The 19,888-nt window shown below is 44.6% G+C and overlaps 1 protein-coding gene across 7 annotated transcripts in view; it reads left to right on the top strand.

Moving 5' to 3' along the window:
* Nucleotides 1-19,888, top strand: part of Utrn (utrophin) — a 493,578-nt gene that overhangs the window by 47,470 nt on the left and 426,220 nt on the right. The window contains exon 1 of one of the 7 annotated variants that reach the window (XM_029482315.1): nucleotides 11,355-11,746. The exons of 5 other annotated variants lie outside the window; for them this stretch is intronic. In XM_029482315.1, coding sequence (XP_029338175.1) covers nucleotides 11,653-11,746 — 94 coding nt within the window. In that variant the 5' untranslated portion in view covers nucleotides 11,355-11,652. Of the gene's footprint in view, nucleotides 1-11,354; nucleotides 11,747-18,653; nucleotides 18,780-19,888 lie in introns of those variants that run through there. One more of the 7 variants, XM_029482316.1, reaches the window with a different exon arrangement.

Raw genomic sequence — 19,888 nt, 5'->3', positions numbered from 1 at the left:
TACAGTTGGATCTCATGGAGGCATTTCCTCAACTGAAGCTCCTTTCTCTGTGATAACTCCAGCTGTGTCAAGTTGACACAAAAATAGCCAGTACAGAAGGTAAATTAACAGTTTCAAAGAAAATGACATGGCAAGATTCTTTAGATACAATCATACTTTATAATATTTTATAGTTGCTTCCCACACGTTATTTAGTTTTCTGACATGGCCTGGTGGTGTTGCTGGCTTATTCTTGTCCATGCTCCAAGGACGGTATTCATATCCGGATACTGTATTCCTATAATTAATATCATTATAATTTAACCCAATTAAACCCTTTAAATTGCATAATTAGTAGTGATGTTCTCACGCTGACAGCATTTCTTTATCCCAGTAACAGACATTCGAGGGGTCAACACCATCATAACTTTTCTCCACTCCTTCTGTCAGATTTTGTTGTTGTTATTTTTTCTTTGTATTTGTTTTTTGAAAACAGGATTTTCTGTATAGCCCAGTCAGTGTTCACTGAGCTCGTAGGGTAGCCTCCCTCTGTGACCTTTCTGCGCCCTCACATCCCAAGCACTGGGACTGAAGACCTGCCCTGCCACAGCAGCTTCTCTGACAGCTTTTAGATCTCACCAAATAGCTTCGTTTCTGAGAACTAGAAGTAGATGGCTTAATGACTGTGACTTGTCACTTGGCTTCTAACTGATGACGGTTGCCCTACACTGTTAGCTCAAGGGATGGCAAGCTAGCTATCTCTGGGGAGGCTACGTTCCCAGGCATGTCTCTTGCCCTCTGTCTCTGCTTCCCAATTTGTGTTCTCTTTTTGGGAGAATGGAAAAATAAACAAAAAACAAACCAGAAACTTAAAATGTTTTTAATTCATTGTTTGAGAATTTCATTCAATCTATTTTCATCTTGTTCCTCATCCTGACCCCTCCAAGATTAGCCTCACGACCCAACTCCCTCCTGCTCGTGTCCTTTAAAAACTGCATTTATGTCCTACTTTGGGGGTGAGCTTTGGCTCTCTTTATTGTGGAGAACATTTTCTGCTCCCCTCTTGCTTCACTCCTGTTCACTCTCACTCACTAGGTAGCTATGGATTGCTTACCCAGCATGCACCAGTTGCTAGGCCTTAAGACGGATGATTAGTGTCTCGGCTGTTTACGGTCAAGTGTGTTTCAGGCGGCTACATGGGAGAAGTTAAATTGTGGTCTGTTTGGTGTGGCTGGAGGAGGGTGGCACTTTCCACTTCTGACATCATTGCCTAATGTCAGGCTTCTGGGCTTGGCTTTTTGCCCTGCTGAGGTGAAAGGCTCTCAGAGACTTCATATTTCCCCAGAGGCACACACCTGTTGCTGACTCTTCTTGAATATGAAACCCACAGCCTAGAGTCACTTTCTTTGGCTTCTCTTTCCTCTCTGCTCTTTCAGGTGCCATCGTGGGGTGGGGTGGGGTTGCGGGTGTTAGGGAGTGATTTGGAGAAGAGCTGGCCAACATCACGGTTCCCTCAGGTCTGTGACTTAAATGCATTCAGGGATAGTAAGGCTGCCCATCATTGTCCTTCTGTCACGACAGTCCACAGCTAGTGTTTGTGCTGAAGGTCAGGGGTGGCACTGGCTCTGGCAGCTGCTGCCACCTGACACCTGGACTTGTAGTGCTTTGAGGAACGTCTATTTCCTCTTGGCATCAAATGGTTTTTGGCCGTGGCCGTGAGTGAGGAAAGGAAGTATTGTATAGTATCATTTACTTTCATAAAAATAGCTTTGGACTCTCTGGGCTTCCTGTGAGTCCAGTCCGTGCCTTTGGAGCCAGGGAGCTGCCTTCGAGGGCATACGATCCGGCAGAACGAAGCAGTACCAGGCTGGGCCACAAAGGAAGTAAAGAACACTTAAGTTTGCTGTTCTCCTTGCTATCATGAAACCTTACATACCTCATCTTTCAAGTGGGAGTTAGAGTCCTGACACAGCGTAACCTGTAAGAGGGCCATGGGCATCAGTGGCAGTGAGTGTCAATGAACAGTGAAGGCCAGCCTTCCCTCAAACTGGGCACCACCTGACTTACATGCTAAGGACTTAGCCGGAGCATTCGTTGCTATAGCATGCCATTGGATTGGCATCCAGCTGGAAGTTATCTGAGCCCAATATTCTTCATTTCAGAATCAACTTTGTTATACTTACTGTATTTATACTTTGTTGGCCAGACAGCCTTACTCACAGATATTCCCCAGGGGAGAAGATTTTACTGGTGAAGGGTACAGACTGGCAAGCTTGGGAATGTCTCGCTTGCTGGAGGGGCTGCCCTGGGCCTGCAGGCCTGTCTCTTGTTTCTTCTTACTGTCCCTCGCTCTACAATACGCAGGATGCTTACAGATTTCTTCTTTGAATCTCTGTGTTTTCTCCTTGCTAAGCCTGCTCTCTGGTCTCCTTTCTCTATTTTACCTTTCTCTTCATGCTGATGAGCACTCTCATCACAGGCCAGCTCTGTGCTTCTCCCTTTAGCAGAGCTCCTTACGACCTCTTTTTCTCAGCCACTGCCTTTCCTTGTTCCTTTTGCAGCCCCTGGCTACTCGGTCCCAGGACTTGAGCTGCTCCTTGCAGTAGGGACACAGCAGGTGCCATGATACCTGTGGCCTGCAGACTGAGTCCCTTGGCTGGCCTGGGAACCAGCTCTTTCAGGGCTGTGGAACACAGAAAAGAGCAATCCTCTTTCTCCTCCAAACCTATTGGTCATCTGAGCAGCCCACATCACCTGGATACTGGGAATCCAGGTGTTGTTGCTGAGTGTCCTGATTTGGAGATACTGGATCGAGAACTAACACTTGTCCTTTCTGTCCCTCATTTGGACACCTTCTTGTGACTCTTCTACATTATGTTAGAAACTGCAAGGACACGGTCTGGGACAATAGTCAGTCAGTAAAGAGCTTGCCAGGGTGGGGTCTTGAATTTAATTACCGGAAATTATTTGAAAACATCTGAGTGTGCTAACACACATTTGTAATCTCAGGGCAGAGGAGGCAGAGACGGGAGGATCCCTGGGCTTCCTGGCCAGCTAGCTTAGATGAATTCCAGCAAGAGCCCTTTCTCACAAAAACAAGGTGGACAGTGATCTGGGAAGATACTTGAGGTTAACCTCTGGGCTCTATGCACCTGTACCCATGAAAACACACACACACACACACACACAGACCCATGAGACACACAGATGCACACACACATATACAAACAGACACACAGACAACACACAAGACACACATGCACATATATACAGAGAGACAGACAAATGCAGACAGAGACACACATAGAGACAGACACACATGGACACACATACATAGACATATATAGGCAGACACATACTCTATCATGTATACAGACAGACATACACAGAGACACAGACAGACAGACACAGATAGACAAACACACACACACATATAGAGACATATAGGCAGACACAAATTCACATACACAGACAGACAGACACAGAGACACAGACAGACAGGTGTACACACACAGACACACACACAGACACACACACACACAGACACACACACACACACACACACACTACCAGATGGCAAATGCCTCTGGTTCCTTTCCCAGGGATGACCCTGTCTAGTTATTACCTGGGTTTTTTCACTTTCCCCTCAGTTCTGGCCCTAACTGTCATAAATAGATGCTTATCTCATTCTCAGTGGAGAGAAATGATGACACACAAGAGTCTGAGTGGGTGGTGTGTCCATGTTTGGACGAGACTGTCTCTGTGTTAGCAGCTGCAGGCTGGCTCTTCGATGACTCACATGTGTTAATCCCCGTATCTTCTGAAGAGAGAGCACCCTCGGATTTGCATGGGGACATTTGCACAGGGAAAGAAACAGTCCTGTGGCCAGCGTTGACGTGCAGACAACTGTGCCTGGTGGACTGTAGTGGATGGTGCCATGGAAGCCGGTTTGTAAACAGGGATAGAGTTGCCTTTTGGTCGGGGCAGCTGATAGGGCTGGGTCTTTGAGGCAGACTTCAGTATTTGCATAGGCAATGTGAGTGGGTGCCAGTAGTTAGGAACTGGGGAAATTAGTATGTTTAGCTGCAGAGAGTCAGTGGGGAGACAGGCAGTGGCAGGTGACAGTGGGGTAGTGTTCTGAGCAACCCTATCTGAACCCATAGGCTGGCGGGCACCATTTGGTCAGGTTTCCCATTGGGTTTTGTTATCGAGGATAATAAAAGAAAAACTCTTGGATATCTTCTTCATACCTTGCCATAAAGCTCGAGCATTCTAGAACTCTCTAGAAACTGGCCAGGTTTTTCTCACAATCCCAACAAATGTTCGTAAGAAAAGCCACTTACTGTCCCTCGCTCTACAATACGCAGGATGCTTACAGATTTCTAAAAGACAGAACATGTAACTTCAGATATGCTGGCACATGCCTGTAATCTAGGCACTTTGGAGGTCAAGGCAGGAGGATTGCAAAATTTGACTGTAGTGTAGTCCCCAGGGTCTCAAAAATCCCAAGCCAGGGTTGGAGGGATGATGGCTCAGCGGCCCAGAGCATGTATGTACTTGATTTTTAGAGGACTTGGGTTTGGTTCCCAGCACCCATGTTGAACAGCTCACAACTGCCTGTCACTCAGCTCCACTGGGATCTGAGATCTTACTCACATACATATAACCCTCCACCCACATACGCAATTGAAAACAACAACAGCAACAACAAATCTTTGAAAAAAAAAACCCTCTAAACTAAATCAAACAAAAACAAAGAACAAAACAAAACATGTAGATGATTCAGAAAATCATGTGTCCTTTTAGTTTTAAAAAATAGTATTTCTAAATTGAGGCGGTGGTGGCGCAAAGAGGCAGGTGGGTCTCTGAGTTCGAGGCCACCCTGGTCTACAGAGTGAGTTCCAGGTCAGCTACCGCTACACAGAGAAACTCTGTCTTGAAAAGCCAAACCAAACCAAATAGTGTTTCTACTTTCTTCTTTGTCTTTCAGTGTTTTGTGTTTTGTTTGTCGTTTGCGGTCTTGGTAACTGTCCTTCCTTCCATGAATCGCCCAGGCAATGGCCTTCTTTCCTGCCATCAGGGCTTGTAGTGGGAGTGGCTATCTGAAAGACTCCTGCTCTAAGCAGTTGACTGTGCCGGTTTCTCCTAAGTCTCTGACAAGCCCATCTTGCTGCTGCTAAGAGGTTGCCTCACCAGGCATCCTGGAGTGTTGTTCCATTCTGCCACAGAGCCCTGTGAGCTACTACTTGACTAGTGAAAGCACTGGCCACTTACACCAGAAAGCACCTCCGGCCTTGAGACTTAGCTGCATCCTAGTCTGATGTGTGCACCCTGTCATGAGAGAAGAGAGAGCCTCATTGGCTTACAACCCCAGCTTCTCCCCAGGGCTCCAAAGCTATGATTCCTGCTTTCCCCTCGTCCTCACCGAGAGCTGTGATGTGTTGTGTTTCTCCTCTGTATACCTCCACGACACTTTCCTGATTGTGAGGAAAGTAGTCATTTTAACCTCAAGCATGACTCCCAGGAATTCCCTTCCCTTCCTTATTCCAAGTTACCGCCCTCGCCGTTGCAAATACAGGTGATTCTTCAAGCACATGGTGTGTGTGTTGGGGGCACATTTCTCAGCCTCTGTGCAGTTGGGGATCATTTCTTACCTTCCCACGTGTGCTGTAGATTTGACTCTCTGTAACTTGGTTTTGTGAATGATACTGTCCTTCAGTTCCATTGTATACTAATATGGTAGTGAAGACACGGCTTTAGATTTTATTTATATCTTTGTTACTTTGGGAAAATAGTCTGATGTGAAATTACTCCACCCATGAAATACCATCCTTGCCTTTGCTTTTTTTGGCTTTGCTTATTTTTACAAGAGTTTTTCCTGGCGTTGACTTTTTGTAGTTGAATCATATCAGCAATAATATGAACATTCTCAACATATGTTGTCAGCATCGCGTGAAGAGTTCTTTTCACCCTAATGTAGGGTTTTTGCTAATGATCTTTAATATGATTAAAAGCCAAGATAGAATTTCATAGTGAGACACGAATGAATTAAAGAAATCCTAGAATGTTTTGTGAGGAAATATTGTTTCTTAGAGTTTCTATATAAGTGAATTCAGCTAGCTGTGGATCAAAAATTTTGGGGAAAAATTGCCTTTCTACTATATATGTACAGACTTTTTTTTCATAATATTATTCCTTAAATGAGACAGACTGCTTATATTGTGATTGTTAGTGTGAGTAATTTACAGATAATGTAAAGATTGTCAGTGGGTGGGATTGTTACAGCATCTTACATAAGGGATCTGACCCTCTGGGTTTTGATATCTGCAGGCAGGCTTGGAACCAATCCCTTTCAGATACTCAGGAGAATTGCATCCCAAGTCATGTCACTCTGATGAGAACATGAGAGAGAAGGCTGATCATGTGGCTCGTGGATAAAACACTTGCCTCACATGCCCAGGGCCCTGGCTTTGTAGGTAGAGTGCTCTGAGCCACCAGATGAGCAAAGATGTGAGAAGGGAGTGTGGGGGCCTGGTGAGGCTGTGGGGGTTCACGAGTACAGACTCATGATCCTTCTTCTGCAGCTATGATATCCAAAGGAAGCTCCGGATATAAGGAAAGGGATTTTCCTTATCACTCGTTTGAAGTTTGACCTGTACTTGACCATACCTGGGTGGGGAAGCCAAACCTGCTCTGCTTGGATTCTTTCAGTCTTCTCTGATTCTGTTCACCACCCCTAAGCATGTCTACTGCAGAAGGGATTGTGTTTCCTTCCAGGGAGATGCCTTGGGTTTTGCTTCTTTTTGTTTTTTTGATGTAACCTGTGTTTCCTGATATATGAGTTCTCTTCTCTCATGGCAGGAGTTTAATTGGCAACACTTTGTTTCAGGCTGGGTGGGGACAGGGGCTGTGAAACTCAGCACATGAAGTGATAGCAGAAGTGAGGAGGGCTGAATGTCTAGCCTGGCACACTCAGGGTTAATAATGACCAGCTCATCAGCATGAAGCGAAGCAGAGCACAGACATAGATAGAGCACTGTTTATGGATTCTTTACTTATATGTGTGATCTCTGATGGAAGCATGGGCCAGAAACAGGACAGAATGGGAAGTCTGCACCAGATCTGTAGACTTGTTTGCACCATTGTTATCAATGTTAACTCTCTGTCAGGATCATTATTCCGTGCTTATGTAAAATACTCACATTATGGGAGGTGACATGAAAATTTTGTGTGCCATTTTTACAACTTATTTTAATGGGTGTAAGGTCATTTCAAGACAGTTTATAAGGACATGAAACAAAAATGCTCATCAGATTCTATTTCAAGACAGGCTATAAAGAGGTGAGAAGTCTGTCGGAGAACAGTCTTATACCCACTGCTGTTAAGTAGAGATTGTCCGTTATCGGGGCAGGGCGTTCGTTGGTCTTAGAAATCTGCAGGGGCAGTCCGGTGCTACTTCAGAGTCAGAAGGACGCTCCTACCTGACCTCTTTCTGTTCTTGACATGAATGAAAAGCAAGGCCATGGCTTCAGCTGAAGGGCAGTAAAGAAGAGCTGCCAGCCAAGGACAGGGTTGTGCTGAGTCTGATGAAGGAGTGCCAAGGCCCTCCCACTTGGTCACCCTGGTGTTGGGGTGTGGCTTGGCACTGGCTTTTACCTGGTGCTTGGCACTGTTAGGAGTGTAGGTTCATTAGTTTGGACTGACAGTCATAATATGATGTTCAAAGCCAAGAGGGTTTCCCCAGAGCAGGATAAGGAAACTGTGTACCTTCCGTGGCTCAGTCAGCTGACCTGGGCTTGAAGGTTCGTGTGCATTTATATTCGTGTATATGCTTACATATGTGTATATATTTGTGTGTGTGTGTTTGTGTATAGGTGTATGTTTGTACGCATGTCTGTGTTTATATTTATATATTTATGCATGCGTGCGTGCGTGCGTGTGTGTGTGTGTGTGTGTGTGTGTGTGTGTGTGATATGCTGGCTGTGTTTTTTCCATAGCGGATGGGTATCTGAATGTCTTTCCTTCTCTTCCCTGCTTTGCTGTGCTACGTGTGTTTCAGCTGTCTTGTTCTTTATTCTCTTTCCATGCCATTCCTTTCTTTCCCTGCTGGTGAGAAGAGACCTAGTCTGACAGCCAGTTGCTTCGGGGCTATAATAAAGTTAGTGGTATGTACCAAATGTGATTACAGCTGTCTCAACACTAGATGAATGAGAGTGTGCATACCCTGAACAGATAATTGTGACAGAAATGGCCTATTGATTTCACATGAGCTAGGAACGAGGCCACTGGGTAACCTATCAGAAGAACAGATCTGTGAGGAACAGGTTCCCACAGGCCCGAGGAGATTTTGGAAAAGAGCCTGCCATGAGAGGTTTTTAGGCGTTCCTTCAGGTAACCCCAGAGAACTGATGATCACATCTTCTTTTTCTCATTCTCAGGGGTCAGGGGTAGCCCCAGCGCTTTGCCCAAAGAATGCTCCATCTTTCATCGGTCCTGCAGTGAAGCCAGGGTGGAGGCTAAGTGGGCCAATGTGTGGCTTCTTTGCTTTCGAGCTTTGATGTCGTTTCTATTTAGCTCAGTGAGATTGTTTTAGAAAATTTCCCACAGTGGAAAGTTCTCTTGGACATATGAAAGTTCAATGGTCACTTTCAAAATCAGCTATGTGCCAAGAAATAACTAAAACAATGGATTGCGTAGTGCAGCAGCCTTGGGACATGGAAAAATTTAAAAGATGTATGATTCATATTATTAATACAGGTTGTTAGACATGAGGCCTTGCATTGGGAAACAGAGGAAAGGGCCTTTCTTTTTTTGTTGTTGTTTATAATTTCTCTTTCTGGGTAAAATAATTATTCTTATTTTCTATGATGACTATTTTGCCTGTATGCATTCAGTGTCTGTGAAGGCCAGGAAAGGGTGTTTGCTCCCTTGGAAGTAGAGTTTTCGTGGTTGTGAGCTGCTGTGTGGTTGCCAGTAACTGCACTTGGTTCCTCCCCAAGAGCAGTAAGGCCTCTTAACCACTGAGCCACCTCTCCAGCTCCAAGTGCTATTTTCTTTTGAACTTATGTCCTATCTTAGGGTTTTACTGCTGTGAAGAAAAACCATGACCAAGGACAACATTTAAGTGGGGCTGGCTTACAGGTTCAGAGGTTTAGTCCATTACCACCAAGGCGGGAAGCAGGGCAGCGTCTAGGCAGGCATGGTGCAGGAGGAGCTGAGAGTTCTACATCTTCATCTGAAGGCTGCAGGAGAAGACTGGCTCCCATGTGGTTAGGAAGAGGGTCTCATTGCCCACCCCCACAGTGACACATTTCCTTCAACAAGGCCACACCTACTCCAACAAGGCTACACCTCCTAATAGTGGCACTCCCTGGGCCAAGCACAGTTCAAAACACTACATGGCCTTGCAGTATTTTCTTTGCTGTACTTTATATAGATTTTGTTCTGTTTGGTTTTTATGAGGGAGGATTAAAAAAGTTAAATTCTACAGTAGAATGTTACATAAAGAGGTAATTGATATCATCCTACATGAATTTGTTCAGACATGCTAAGGTTTGAAAGAACTATCAGACCTTTGAATTGGACTCTTTTTTGAGTAGTCATTGTATTCTCCCATATCAATACTTTTGATAGGGAAAGGTAATTTAAAGTTACTGTCTGCATATGAACTTGGTTACCTTTAACATTTGTGTGACAGCTCAGTCGGTAAGCATGCTGGCTTCCAGGCCAGGCAACCAGAGTTCAAGCCCTAGGACCAACCCTGAGTGTTTCCCTGACCCTCACAGGGGATGACTTGGCTTATGCCCTTGCCCCATAAATGTCACAAAGGCTCTTTTTTGAAGGATTTTCTCCAGAAGAATATTTACATATAATAACTTACCAAAGCCTGCAGTCATTTGGTCTACTTCTGGTTAAGAATACAAACTGTAGCAAGTGCAGACCCACACAACTATGCCAGGATTCACTGGTCCCTTTCTGAAGCTGGCTCCTGCTGTAGATGGATACCTCTTTTCTCTGGGGTTAGGCTTCCATTCTTGTTTGTTACTTTGGCTACTTAGCTCTTCCTATGGAAACGGAGATGTTTTGGTTTACGGTGAACAGTGGATATGCAGAGTCGTCATGGAACTGCTGGTGAGAATATTAAGTGGTAGAGCCAGTTTGGAAAAGTGCACGGCAGTTCTTCACTACATTCATAGTGTTACACAATTCCTTTGTGGCTCTCCTCCTGGGATTTATGTTACCTCCAGGAGGAGTGAAAAATGTGTCCATGGATGTAATTTACATGCAGATATTTAGAGCTGAAAAATTAATAATAGTCCAAAGGTGAGCCCAGTGCAGTTGCCTGTGAATGGATGAAGGCTGTGACGTGCCTTATCCATGCAGGAAAACATCATCCTGCCACATACGATGAGATATTGATGTCTGCTTCAGTGCAGAGGCTTGCAAACATGCTAGGTGAAAGAAGCCAGACCCAACGCACCAAATTCTGCTGATTTCACTTATAAGGAAGTATCTAGAACCAGTGAATCTCTGGAGACCAGAGGGAGATGGGAGTAGCTGCCTTGGGCTGGGTAAGAAAGCCTGTGAATGACTGCTATCTGCACGAGTGAAGGGAGGCTATACCCTTGATGGCGGGGTGGTTGCACTGAGTCTGCAAACATTCTGATATCTGTTGACTTGGGCTCTGCATGTGTACTTACGATTTCATACTATGTGGGTTATGGCAGTAAAATGGGGTTTGACTAAGTGACATGACTGGATTCTTTACTGTCTCACTCCATCTTATTCCTCTGGAGGATGAGGGTCAGAGGAGAGAGTGCTTATTTATTTTTTCCAGAGTCACAAGTCTGTGGTCTTCTGAGCTACATAGGTTCCTTTTAGTTGGAACTCCTGTGGACCCTGGTAGGGTTACATATTCTGTGAGAATCTTTGTGCTAGGTACAGATTCTGTTTCAGAGGAGGAAAGAAAGCTATTAGATCCATACTAAGGATGCAGATACGGCAGTACAAACACTTTTCCTTCTTTTTTGCATGTGTGTGGAGAACACATATGCAAATGATGTCAAGAGAACAAAATAAACATCTAAAACAGAAGTCTGAAAAATATGAGTCTGTGTGGTTATTGCTTTTTCCACCGTAGCAGTTTCTTTCTCTTTTCCTTTGTGGTTTTTGGAGACAGGGTTTCTCTATATAGCCCTGGCTGTCTTGGAGCTTACTCTGTAGACCAGGCTGGCCTTGAACTCACAGAGATCCACCTGCCTATGCCTCCTGTGTGGGAGTAAAGGCATTCACCACCACCAAAGTAAACACTGTTGTGAGTATGCATAGTGGTGTGTATGTGTGTGGGTATGTGTGTGTGCTGTCAGACACCATCAAACAAGAAAAGTTAGCATCTCTCTAGTTGCTTTGGAACATTCAAAAGCCCTTAGCTGTGACTATTAAAAACCAAAAGTACCTCAAGAGTTCTTATTGACTGCAGAGTTTAACTTCCTGTCTGAGGGGAGGTGGAGTTAGATTTAGTCAGATCCTCTCGTGGGAAAAATCAAAGGGACTTAAAAAAAAAAAACAAAAAAAAACAAAACCCAACCTAACAGGACATCCCAGTGTGCAGTTCGCGGGCGGCTTTTGTGTTGATTTCCTTCACAGTTTCCCTCATCTCAGCTGCTGTAGGTGATGAGCAGCCTGGCAGCCACCACATTTCGTTGGAAAAAGTGGAGGTTGGATTCGCCTGGGCAGGTGCCGCTCCAGGCTTGCAGGAGATCCCCCGGTAAGTTTGTCAGTGGCTAGACAGCAGTTGGTAAGGGAGGCTTTGGACAGAGGGTGTTCTAGTTGGCAGAGCCTTACTTTCTCTCGCTAAGTCTGATGTGTAAGTCAGGAAGCGGCTGAAAGCAGGGCTTATCTGTGACAGGCAGAAGTGGCCTGTTCCTCCAGAGACTGGGTCTCTGTGGAGCGGGAGAGCGGCCACACATCAGGTGCTGCTCTTCTTTGGACTGAAGCTGTTGAACGCCTTTGTGTCCAAGGTTTGCCACTTTATTCGAGGCAGCTGGTTCAGCATTGAGTGCTTACTCCTGTTTCATTTTTATTTACCATGCATTGGTGTTTTGCTGGCATGTATGTCTGTGTGAGGGTGTCCGAGTCCCGGAATTGAACCAGTGCTCTCAAACACAGCAGCCATTCTCCAGCTCCCTGACTGTTTACCCTTAAAGAGAAACTTTTCCTCTGTGGCAGGCTACTGGCGTAGCCCAGGCTGGCCTTGACCTCTAGATCTTCCAGCTCCACCTCTGGTGAGCTGGATTTTCGGTGTGCGGCACCAAGTCAGACGCTGAGGTGTGGAATGTTGACAGACCTTTCTAGGAAGGCAACATCTAGTACAGATGTAGTTCAGAGCTGAGAAGGAGCACAAGGAAGCTTTGCACTGTTGGTGGATTGTTGGGGTGTCTCTTTACTACATTGGGGTGAGTGGCGGAAGCTGGGGGCTTCTGTTTATTATGGGTTTGTCCCTGGAAAGGCAGAGCTTCCAGGGGGTTGGTGTCCTGACCTTTTCCCTAATTAAAGTCCATTTCCAGAGTGACTTAGTTTTTCTGATCGTTTCAGACATCCACGTATTCTTAGATGGATACATGGATATGCTGGCTCTGTGGTCTGTCTGAGGAAAAAAAAATCCTAAAGATGTGTTTTCATGTGCTGTAAGTTCTTTGAGTTAATACTTTCCCTAGAAAAGAACAGAAACCAAACCAAATAACAACAAACCATAAAAAAACCAACCAAACAAAAAACAAAAAAATTAAGGGTACTTAGTTGTTGTTGTTTTTTAAATACTTCTCTTCTTTGCAATTCTTCCCTCCTTTCAATATTTGGCTTCCTGTTAGCATAGGAAGACTACACTAGGTGTATCCTATAAGCATGCTACCGAAATAAGAGGGCCAGCTTGTATTTTCTTAGAGATGAGCTTTCTTGGCCAACAGCTCTGGGGTGTCCATGTGTTGCAATTATCTACATTGTGGGTTGAGACCCCTGGGCATCATAAGACCCTTTCACAGGGGTCACCTAAGGCCATTGGAAAACACAGATATTTACATTATGATCCATAAATTGTGTAACCGGTAGGACATAAATGGATTGATAACGGACGTGGACTGCTGATCAGTGTCTAAGAAAAGGAAATCAAACATATCAAATACCAAAAGTACCCAAAGACATGTAAGCTACAGGCTCTCACCTCCTCATCTCCTGTGTATTTTTCCTTGGTATCACTTGAATGGCTGCTCGTGGACATGGTCCTGGATCTGTTTAATGTTTTCCCATCCGTTTCTCTGACCCGTGCTTAGAGGGCACCAGGTGCTTCCTGTTTCAATCATTAGCAGGTTCAGCGCTTGTTGGAAATCGATGTTCGGTACTGTGTGGTAATTTGATAGGGTCTGGGTCTAGTGCTCCCCCCGCCCCCCCACCACACACACACACACACACATTCCTGTCTCAGCGCTTTGACCTTCATTTCGACAGTTCAGTGACCTGGCGACTCTAAGTAGTTTTTCCCACTGCACTAGGACTTGCATTGTTTGGTGGAGGAAGATGAGTCATAGCCTAGTTCTGCCATTGTGTGAGGTGAAATGCTAGTCTACGGTTAAAGAACACAGGTCAGGCTTTCTGTGTAAATCAGAATAATCGAACTGGGGCGGGGTAGGTGGGGGTGACGGGATTATGGGCCAGGGTGGCCATGCTGGTGAAATTACTCTCAGCTTGGAGGAACATTTTATTTTAACAGATGTTTCACTTCAAACCTAATTTTTAATAATGCTTTGAACAATCTTAAGGAGTCAGACTCCTTCAAACAAAAATCAATACAGAGTCAAAATTATATGGGACAGAAAATTGGCCCCCCCCCCCTTTTCCTCCCATCCCCATAACCAGGGTTACTACCTTGGGTGTTCTGTGTAACCCTTTTGCTATGAATATAAAAATATAAAGTACAAAATTTCCTTTTTGTATCAAATAAAAATCTTTGTGTGCTAGTAGCATGCAATTAAAGCAAAGAAAAACCAAGGCACAAACAAATAACTGAAAATTACAAATATTAATATCAGGGCCTACACATCTTAGCGTACTGGGCTGCTGTGAGAGCATGTGTGCTTTTATTATTACACTGCCACTGTAGAGGGTGGGTGAGAGAATTTGTGTGTGTCCCTGTGTGTACCAATGTGTCTTGGGACAAACCTTCCTATCATCCTTTCCTATGCTGGTGCCCATTTTCTTCTGTTGTGTGGATCCCTGATTTTGAAACTCTTAGCGATTCCAAAACCAATTCCTACATAAAACGGGTGATTTTTGAATAACTTGCTTTAATTTTGTTTGAATTTTAAGGTGGTTAACCTCTAACTTAAAAGATTGGCATCCTTTTGATGGTCTCTGAGATAGAGGTTTACGTCTTTGGACTCAGACCCCACATTTTCCCTCTCTTTTTGGTGGCTGTGGACACAGCTGCCATCCTAAACCACACTGAGACCAGTCATTATTTAGGTACCCTCAATATTTTATTACATTTTTCATATACTGGTAATTAATTTCACATGGACGGTAAGCCCGGAATTCTTTAAGGTCCATACATTGTGGAGCCTGTTACAGTCAGGGCCAGGAGGCTGTGGAGTGAAAGTTGAAACTAAATAGCAGTTCTGTTGGCACTGAATGCAGTGAAGCCTGTGGCTGGAGGGCGGCCTCAGTGCTAAGGCTACTTGATGCTCTTGCATAGGACCCCACATGGGGTGGCTCTTAACCATCTATACCTCTTCTTCCCTGAGACCCAACAGCCTCTTCTGGCCTTAAAAGGCACCCACACACCGATGAACATATACTCATACACACACACTTAAAATTCAATAAGCTAGTGGTCGTTCCCCCCCCCCCCCCCCGGAGGCAGGGTTTCTCTGTGTAGCCCTGGCTGTCCTGGAACTCACTTTGTAGACCAGGCTGGCCTCGAACTCAGAAATCCACCTGCCTCTGCCTCCCAGATGCTGGGATTAGTAGTGTCTTCAAGATGGAGCGGGTAAGGCTCATTTTGTTTTGTAAAGACACGTGAAAGTACAAATTTCTTATCTAAGCCCAACTGAGGGAAGGATTATAACAAATGATGAGCACGTATGATAATGGAGTCTTTCAAGCTGATATAGAAGAAAGTACATGTGGGTATTGAGGGAAGCTGAGACTTTTGTTTCCATCTGGCACCGTGCTTACTGACTTTTATTATTTGCTGCTCCGTTCCTATTCTTCAGTCCAGATAGATCCCTTAGGAATTTTCCACGTCCGAGCACTGAGCCTGTAATTTTAGGCCGGGTTCATTTAACTGCAGATGCTCTGCATGGCAGGAGCTACACAGCCATACAGGACACACGAGCTGTGTGGGAGATGTGATGGAGGCATGGTGCCCAAAGTGGTGTTGCTGCTTTTAGAGTTCACTTTCATTTGCTCAGAAAGGATCTCCATCTCTGTTTGCTGGCAAGCAGAGAGCCTGGGCACCTAGCTGCCCCTCTAGTTCTCTGCCTCATGACCTATTTGCTTTCTGGTGTCTTGTACAAAAAGCTTTATTTAGTCTGCAGTGAGGGTTATTTCTCCAACTAAAGGAGCGCTGTCACCGTAGTCTAGGAGCATGATGGATGCCCAGTGAGTGCTGTTGCTCCAGATACCACAGGAGGCTGACCCTAAGGTGCTAGGAAGAAAGACACCGAGCACAGATTCCGCAGCTAGCTTCGCACATCATCAGTGGAAATACTGCCAGATAGCCATTTGCCTGACCCTCCACAAAGCAGCTCCTCTTACTGCCCCAGCTCTGACCCTTTTCTCTCAGTTGGTACAACAAGCTCCTTGTTGAGAACTTAGTGCCAAGGTTAGTCTCCTGGCTTCTGACCTGGCCCGTTTTCTTGCTGCCTTCTGAACTGCATGCTTTCAGCTTCTGCTTGGTCCATGGCATTTACCCTTTTTCTGATGTTTGTCGCTGCTGGGTGGTTTTGCGGATCCCCTTTCTTTTGTGATAACTCAAGGGAGAGACTCAGCCATGCCTGGTAGTTGTCAGAATTAGTTAAGATGGTTGTAAATATGCATCAGCTGGGCATGATGGTGGGCGTGCACTTGTGATGCCAGCACTTGGTAGGGGGAGGCAGGAGGATTGTTTCAGGCCAGCCTGGTGGACACAGTGAGGTCTAGGCAAGTCAGGATTAAATAATGAGATCTTGTTGAAAGTATGCAAGTGAGAACAAAAAAAAAAAGTGTATTTATTATCTAACTCTGAGTCACTAGTGTATAACAGGAAACGTATAGTCAGGGTGTTTTTGCATGCCCTGCCAGAGAGCAGTTCTGGCCTGGGGTCCTATGATGAAAAATCCCTAGCCTGTTGCTATGCTCTGGGAAAGATGCACGCATTCATTTCTAAGGACTGTTGTTGTTGTTTTTTAAACTTTACATATTTTCATGTGCTATCTTTCTTGAATTGTGTTGAACATGGTCAAGAATTGGAAAAAAAAAAAAAACAGACAGAAATGATCTGCTAAGCACGTATTGAGTGCCTGCTGTTTTCTTGGTCTTAAGACCAAGTGGAAGTATTATAGTGTTTTTGTTTGTTTGTTTGCTTGTTTTTAAGACTTTAAAAAAAAAGATTTATTTATTGTAGGTAAGTACACTGTAGCTGTCTTCAGATACCCCAGAAGAGGGCATCAGATCTCATTCTGGATGGTTGTGAGCCACCAGGTGGTTGCAGGGATTTGAACTTAGGACCTTTGAAAGAGCAGTCAGTGCTCTTTAACAGCTGAGCCATCTCTCCAGCCCACTTGTTACAGTGTTTTAAATATATGTATTTTAAAGATAAGACTTATTTTATTTATATATATATATGTCTATGTTTGTATGAATATTTGCCATATGTCTCTAGAGGCCAGAAAAGGGTGTTGGATTCCAACCCCCCCCCCACCCCCCCAAACACACACAGCGCTGAAGTTACAGGTAGTTTATAAGAAGCCTGATTTGGGTGCTGGGAATGGAACTCAGGTCTTCTGGAAGAGCAGCGGGTACTTCTGACCTCTGAGATATCTGTCCAGCCCTGGGTTAGACTGTTTTATCCTCAAATCTTTGGGATCTCTTTTGGCGGGTTCCTGTTCTATGGTCAGTTCCCAGGCAACAGCTTTTAGGATAGCCCCTGCTCCAGTTGTTTGAGACCCACATGAAGACCAAACGTCACTTCTGCTGCCTATGTGTGGGGAAGTTTTAAATAGGTTCTGTTGTATTGTTTTGTTTTGTAGCCCAGGGCCACGGCATACACTTTGCAGACAGTGCACAGAGCTAGTGATAAGCGTTTGTCCTGAGAGTGAGGTGCAGGCTCATCAGTGATGGTACGGTAGGGCCTCATCACATGCTTGGCTTTGAGGTCTAGATCCATCCTGTGAAAAGGCAGTGAGTGGGTGTGAGTGTCACTGACATCAACATCCTGATCGTACTGATGTGCCCACCAGCAGGCAGATTGCAGAGGACAGGAAAAAAAACCCTGCAGTGCTAAGCAACCTGGTCAAGAGGGCACCACGTTGCTGTTCAAGTAGGCTAAAAGTGGAAAAATAATTAGCATGTGAAAAGGTTTGTTTGTGGAAATGGCTGTAAGTTAAAGGAAGCAGGTTGATTTTTCTGAGTTGGAACACCCATTCAGCCTCAAAATAATGTTTTCACATTTTGCCCTACCAAAACACCAACTCCCCCCACCCCCCACTCCAGCCCCGTTTTCCAGCCTGTGTGTGGCTGGAGTTGAGCTCATCTGCTCTGTGGGCTTCCAGCTGCTTGACTGGCACTTGAAAGCCACTGAGAGGCATTGCAAAGCTTGAGTTTCTTTGTAGCCCAGACCGACCTTGACCTTCTGATCCTAAGGCCGAGATGACAGGTGTTTACCACTGGAAAAGTAACTTTTATTAACCTGATGCAATTGTTGACTGGTCTCCTTGGCTTATCACCTCAGTCTGCTAACCTAGGTCTAGTTCTGGAAGCTTCTAGTGTCCATACAATCTAATCTAGGCCTAGAATGTTTTTAGCCACTGAGACTTACGGCTGAATAAGCTCACCCTTTCTTATTCTTTCTGAGCTCTGGCTGGCTCATTCAACTCAGCTGTTCTTGCTCAAAACTCCTCTCCAACTGACTGGTCCAATCTGGCTTCTCTCTCAGCCTATTCTGAATGGCCTTGCCTGGCCTCATACTATCTTTGGCAATATGTTCTAATCTTCTGGCTCCTTCTCATTCTCTAGCTCATTCTGTCTTCACCAGTGTCTAGTTTGTTCTCTTTCTACAACCTGTCTCTGTACAACTGTCCTGATAAAACTGCCTCCTTCTTTCTCTTTTTTCTGTGCTGCTGCTCCCTTGGGTCATTTCCCTTTCCTCTCGTGAGACTTGAGCATATCCTACTCTGTCAAATCTTTCTCTGATTCGTCACTTTGTCTGCCACTCAATTAGACACCACTTACAAGCATGGGGTGCTTCCTTCTAAAAACTAACTTTACTTTCATCGTTTGGGATTAAAGGTGTGTGCTAATGGCTGAGCCACACCATTACTAGAAACAGGATATATATGTATATATACATACATACAGTAAATAACAAAATTTTGGGGTTCACAGTGTGATCAAATAACCTGCAACATGCCACCATGCCTGGTTTCTCTGAGCCTGAGGACTGAATCCAAGGTTGCTTGTATGCTAGCAAGTGCTGGGACAACTGAATCATACTCCAAGCCAGGTGCTGGGAAGCCAGGTGCTTGGAAAGCCAGGTGCTGGGAAGCCAGGTATGTCCTCACAGTTTATTCTGCCTTTAGAACAATTCTCTATTCAGGTGATCAAGTACATCTTGTCCAAGAATTCTTCCCTGACTTCTAAATATGAGTTTCCTTCCTCTCTGATCTACATCTTTCCCAAGGGATCAAGTTCAGATATCTCTGGATATATTCCCCAACACTGCCTTTATGAGATATGCTGCTGATCTGTGCTGTTGAAAGCTAGTCTGTCTCTGCCATGTAGGGCCTGGGAACATCTTTTTTGCTTCTACGGCTATGCGTCTGAGAACCTTCTTTTAGGCTCTCAGTTTAAGTCTTGTCTGTTCTTACTATTTTGACTCCTCAGGCCCATCCCAGTTCCTGGGTTATTTGTTGGCTTAGGAATTTTTTGGCCAGTGAACAATAATTGACTCAGGGTTGTATGGATGCAGGCCTAGGTGCTGGTGGAATCCAGACATCTGAATGAAGTCATATGAGGAATTCCAGCCCACCAATCTTTATTGTTTTGTTTTATAGATCAGCAATATGTGAGAATTTAATACACATTATGGCTAGTTTTTGCTTTTGTTTATGTTTGAGAAAACATTATTTGTATTTTAACCCTTAAATATTTTTCCTCCTCTCATTTATTTGCTTATTGTACATTTTTTTGGTGTGATGTGTATGTGTGTTTGTTTGTGCATGTATATGGCTAGGAATGGATATGGAGGCCAGAGGACAACTTGTGGGATCAGTTCTTTTTTTCTAACATATAGACTCTGGGGATTGCACCCAGAGTGTCAGGTTTGATGGCAAACAACTTTATGCACATCTTGCTAGTCTGCACTTTTACTTTTCTTTTAGAAGGTTTTACATTTACAGGAAAATTGTAAAGATGGTTCTGAGAGTGTACTCAGTCCCTTCTCTACTTAGTTAATATCTTACCATCATTGCTACATTATTTAAACAAATGGGCCATTAGTATATTAATCATGAAGTCATTATCAGAAATCCCAAACGTTTCCTTAAGAGTTATTATTGATTAGCCGGGCGTGGTGGCGCACGCCTTTAATCCCAGCACTTGGGAGGCAGAGGCAGGCGGATTTCTGAGTTCAAGGCCAGCCTGGTCTACAGAGTGAGTT

This window comes from Mus caroli, chromosome 10, assembly GCF_900094665.2.
Source record: "Mus caroli chromosome 10, CAROLI_EIJ_v1.1, whole genome shotgun sequence".
Classification (NCBI taxonomy): domain Eukaryota; kingdom Metazoa; phylum Chordata; class Mammalia; order Rodentia; family Muridae; genus Mus; species Mus caroli.
This window is presented reverse-complemented; position numbering and strand designations above follow the sequence as displayed.